Genomic DNA, 5,306 nt, shown 5'->3' with positions numbered 1-5,306 from the left:
AGGTACACACACACACACCGTCTGCGGTGGACCACGGCTGCGGTTAGTCCATGTAAACATTTATAAAAAAAGCACATACTTTTAAAAGACCTAAAATGTTCAAAACTCAAGAAATTGTGTTTTTCAAGGATGGTACAGTGGTGGTATGAGTAAAGCTTTCTGTCAAACACCTTGATAGCTCTCTTGTACAGCTGTTCTATTGGTTTCAGGTTTGTGGCACAAGCAAACGACCAGTTTGTCAAACAGTATTCAATGTGGGATAGAATCATGCAGTGGAGGTATGACTTTGCAGCAGCCGTTTAAAACACATTGGATCCTTCGATTTTGACTGGTCGTTTACTGAACATCATGCATACTGTTTTTTTTTGCATTTAACTGTAAGCAAATGTTGTTCAGCCAGTGTTGAACCTTGCCAGTGTTGAACCTTTGAGAGACAGGATGAGATAATTTCAGTGTTTTTCCCTTGTACAAAGATGACCGCATCATTGGCATACATTTGCACATTCAACTCAGGACATACATTAGGCAAGTCATTAATGCAAAGAGAAAACAGTAATGGTCCAAGAATGGAACCTTGTGGAACCCCCACAGTTTTCTGTTCGATAAGTAAGACTTTAACCAATGTATCGAAACTGCAGAGAAATGGAAATGAGTCAGCTCTGTAGGAGAACTTGGTGGTCAACAGTATCAAAAGCCTTCCTGAGATCAAGGAAGACAGCACCTACATATGGGCTTGTGTCCAACATACATTTAACCTTTTCCACAAAGACACAGTTAGCTGTCTCAGTGGAGTGGTGAGCACGGAAACCAAACAGCATTGGGTGGAATGGAGCGAAACCTTTGTCTAAATGTTTGGTGATTAGTTTTGACTCGCTACCTTAGAGACACAGGGAAGGATGCTGATTGGTTTGTAATTAGACATCATTGCCTTATCCCCAGATTTAAAAATCGGTGTCACCATGGCCACCTTCCAGGATGATGGAACTTCCCTCGTGCTGATAGATTAATTCACTAGCATAGCAGTTGGTTTTATTAGACCGTCAATATTTGATATCGATATATATTGATATTTAAGAGGACAATCTGTTGATTTGTGCCCGGTACATTATTATTATTTGCACACATAACGGCAACAAGTCCTCCAGGATAAAAACAAACTGGATTTTACTTTATATGTTAGCCTCACTTAGCTGAACTCTTGCACGTAGTGTTCTGCTCATGCTCCGGAGTATTCATTCTGCTCCGTCCCCACACAGCTAAATCCTTCTCCAAGACCCCCTCCCCCAGCCACAGTGTGTCAGGGGGCTTCTCCAAGAGCGGCTCTTCCTCCAGCAGCTACGACTACAGCCAGGACGCCGAGGCGGCCCACATGGCAGCCACCGCCATCCTGAACCTGTCCACCCGCTGCTGGGAGAGGCCCGAGACCCTCAGTGCCCCCCGGGAGCCCTGCAGCAAGGTACACACACACACACACACACACACACACACACACACACACACACACACACACACACACACACACACACACACACACACACACACACACACACACCCTGCTGACCCTCCCTCCACCCTGCAGGAGTCCCACATTGAAGTGGATGAGAACGGCACTTTGGACCTCAGCATGAAGAGGACCAACAGGGATGGCGTGCAGCCTCCAGAGCCTTCATCTTCCTCGTCGTCATCCTCTCAACACATCGGAGCCCCCCTTTCTCAGGGCCACACCCAGGCAGAATGGGAGGGGCCGCTGGACTTCACCAAACCAAGTGGAGTCAAAGAGGAAGACCAGGAAGAGGTAAAGCTTGCAGACATCAAACACTGTGAGGAAATGCAGCCAGATCAGAGGAGATGAACCTGATCTACTTTTCTTCAGGTGGAGTATATGGCTCCTTCATACACATCATCTGATGGAGAGGAAGAGGACCCGGAGAACCTGGAGGACAGGAAGTACCCTGGTGAGGTCACCACCGGCAGCTTCAAGGTCAAGTTTCAGCCCAAAGACAGCAAAAAAGAAGTTCTTTTGTAAGTCACAACTTTAGCACTACATCCATAACTTCTCTCCACTGCACTTCTGATTGAATGTTGTGTTAGCTGATTCCAATAAGATACTTTCTTGGCTCAATGAGATGTCAGGAACATTCATATTAAAACGAGCACCATGTAAAGGGAGTCTAATGAGCCTCACCTTTGGTCTGAGGATGTGAACCTGGTTAGAGTTCAGAAGTGCCACTCACCACGGAGGATTGTGATAGACTGAGAAACCTGTTCATGAGTCCATCAAACACACCCTATCCAGTATTGCTCTCTAAACGTTATGCTTTGATCATGTCACAAAGAGTTACTGTTGAGATCTGGTCTGTGTAGCAGGTGTGATGCTCCTGGTCAGCTGATAAAGGACAGATGCACATATTACAACTTGGACCAAATGATTGATCATGAAAGTGTTCTCAAAGCTGGTAAAGGTGCAGCTAGTTTGAATGACTTTGTATACTGCAGGGTAGCTTGTGAATTTACTCCAGGTGGAACTAAAGTCTGATTTAACACCTGGTTATATTTCACATCATTCATCCACATCTGTAAAGTAACTAAAGGTATTAAATACATGTAGTGGAGTAGAAGTACACCATGTACCTCTGAATTGTAGTAGAGTAGAAGTACACAGTAGCATACAATGGAAATCCTCAAGTAAAGTGCAAATATCTCAAAATTGTAATTAAGTACAGTACTTGAGTACATGTACTTAGTTACTTTACACTTCTGACGTCTTGGGTTGTTAGCTGATGTCTCACATCTATCCCATCACTGCCGCCGCTAAGACATTTCAGAACAAGTGCAGAGCATTACTGACGGCTAATCCTTAAAAACACATCAGAAGTACACTATAGTGTTTTGTTCAGTGTGAGCCCCCTGTTCTGATCTGAGTGTGTCTCTCCGCAGATGTCCCACCCCCGGCTGTGACGGCAGTGGACACATCACTGGAAACTACGCATCACATCGCAGGTAAGAGCTGCTTTTCACTTTACAGTCGTTAGTGGGACAGTTTGTTTCATTTATCAATCCAACAGGTTTGATGATTTTGACTGGAATCATTCATAGAGAAATGATGAGTTCTTGGTCCATTTGATCGTCATTTGCCAGTTTGTTGATTTGTTTTGAAACACTGGAAAATAATGACAAAGTTACAAGCTCCACTAAATCCTTCTCCATGGAATGACTCAACACATCTGAATCAGCCTGTTGCAGGACACAGAGCTTGAATAAGGCCAGTACTCACTCTAAATGTCAGGGTATCTTAGGTGTAGTTACTTTTGGGTCAAAAATGATTTTCCTAATGTGCAGCTGTGTCAAGTACAATATGTTGGAAGTTGGAAAGCTGGTGGATAAGAGCATTATTTTGTGCCGGAGCTCTGCAGCCTCGCTCCATGCACCGAGGCTGGCAGCTGGTACAGATATGATATATCATCTATACACATTAATTTCTACTTGCATTTCATATTGCAAATAGATCAGCAACATTCATAATTCTTGAAATTGCTTGTGCCCCCAAATTCTGCATGTACGGGATTAAGGTTGTGAGTCAAGTAAAACAAGCACTGGCACTCACCCCCCCTCACAATACATGAGGAGCATTTTAGTATACATATTCTTCCAAAATGTATTTTGGCGCAAGTCTTTTCTAAGTATGAATTTCTGCAACAATGCATTTTTTACTTTGTTTAATTTTAATAAGAGCCAAGTAGTATGACTGGAGTCCAGTCGAATAGTCTACTACTGAAATGAATTTGAAGATGTTTCACCTCCATGCTAATGTGGCCTCTTCAGTTCTAATGAGATGTGCACACACCCTCACACTCATTAGAACTAAAGAGCCTTTCAGCTTTACCTCACATCATTGTGCCTGGATGACTGACTCTACACACACATTACTCTCCCCCCCACTGTAGCCTACAGTTGCTCTGTGTGTGTACGCCCAGTCCTGTCCTGGCTCTGTGGTCCAGTGCAGGATGAGGCTCTTTCCTTCACTCATACTCAGACATCCTGTTCTCAGTCTGGTTTTCTGACGTTCTCTCTCTAACCTATCTTCCAGTCTGTCAGGCTGTCCTCTTGCTGATAAATCACTTCGGACCCTCATGGCTGCCCACACAGCTGAACTAAAGTATGTCTGCTTTCTCCTGTCTCTCACCTCCAACATGTTCACTGAGCACTCAGTCTGCAGCTACAGCTCTGTCCCTGCTTCCTTTTAACAATACTATCAAATACTCAAAATCAATCATAGTTAAGTCCAATATTGAAAAATCAAACCCAAAACAATGAGTCCTAATTTTTTACTGAGAAAAACGTGGTTTCTGCCTGAAGTGTGCTGATAATGTTAGCATGTGGAGTGAAAGAGAGTGTCTGTGTGTGTATCAGGTGTCCGACTCCAGGGTGTGACGGATCGGGCCACATCACAGGAAACTATGCCTCTCACAGAAGGTAAATATCTACTCTGTCACACACACACACACATACACACACACACACACACACACTCAGTTTGTTTTGGGTTTTCGTGGTACATGTCCAATAGTTGATGTAATTTTCTTTTTCTTTAGCTATGATTTGGTTGGGCCAGATTGTGTGAGGGCTGTCCTGAGGCCTTGTCCTGTTAGAGGAGGTGAGCCTCAGGACCAGCTGGTTGAGGGGACTCCTCTCAATGGAGGGCTTTGTAATGGTAGGAGTTGGGATCACTGGTTTTTAGGTGGTTGTAGAATTTGACTGCTCTTGTATCCTAATTTAAAGGGGGTATTGGCCTAGCTCAGCTCGGCATCCATTGTTGGGGGTGTTCCTGTGGACTCTCAGGATGCTCTTGCATATCTCAGCATGTAGGGTTTCTATTGCGATAGATTGGGTCTCTCTCTCTCTATATCTATTTATCTATCTCCCTCTCTCTCTCTCTCTATCTCCCTCTCTCTATCTATGTATCTATCTCTCTCTCCATCTATGTCTCTCTCTATCTCCCTCTCTCTCTCTCCTTCTCTCTCTATCTATCTCTCTCTATATATATATATATATATATATATATCTCTATCTTTGTCTCTCTCTCTATCTCTCTCTCTCTATCTCCCTCTCTCTCTATCTCCCTCTCTCTCTCAATTCAATTTCAATTCAATATGCTTTATTGGTATGAATGTCAGGTGAACAATATTGCCAAAGCGTCAAGGATATATGATAAGGAAAAAAAATACAAATACAATTCATTCATTAAACAATTTACAACAATATATTACAAAACCTCAAGTATCAAATGTAAAAAGAAAGAAAGAGAA

General features: G+C 43.3%; 1 protein-coding gene across 1 annotated transcript; it reads left to right on the top strand.

Annotated features, from left to right (window-relative positions):
- Positions 1 to 1,256: 1,256 nt before the first annotated feature.
- On the top strand, positions 1,257 to 4,711 carry LOC104958262 (myelin transcription factor 1-like; the record flags this gene model as incomplete). Its single annotated transcript, XM_010785984.1, has 7 exons — positions 1,257 to 1,456; positions 1,580 to 1,795; positions 1,874 to 2,022; positions 2,938 to 3,000; positions 4,088 to 4,156; positions 4,411 to 4,473; positions 4,593 to 4,711. Coding segments are annotated over 7 exons (879 nt in total), but the record flags the coding sequence as incomplete, so codon positions are not given.
- Between the last annotated feature and the right edge of the window lie 595 nt (positions 4,712 to 5,306).

This window comes from Notothenia coriiceps, unplaced genomic scaffold, assembly GCF_000735185.1.
Source record: "Notothenia coriiceps isolate Sejong01 unplaced genomic scaffold, NC01 NC01_scaffold00028509, whole genome shotgun sequence".
Taxonomy (NCBI): domain Eukaryota; kingdom Metazoa; phylum Chordata; class Actinopteri; order Perciformes; family Nototheniidae; genus Notothenia; species Notothenia coriiceps.
The sequence above is the reverse complement of the archived record's forward strand: the minus strand, read 5'-3'. Positions and strand labels throughout refer to the sequence as shown.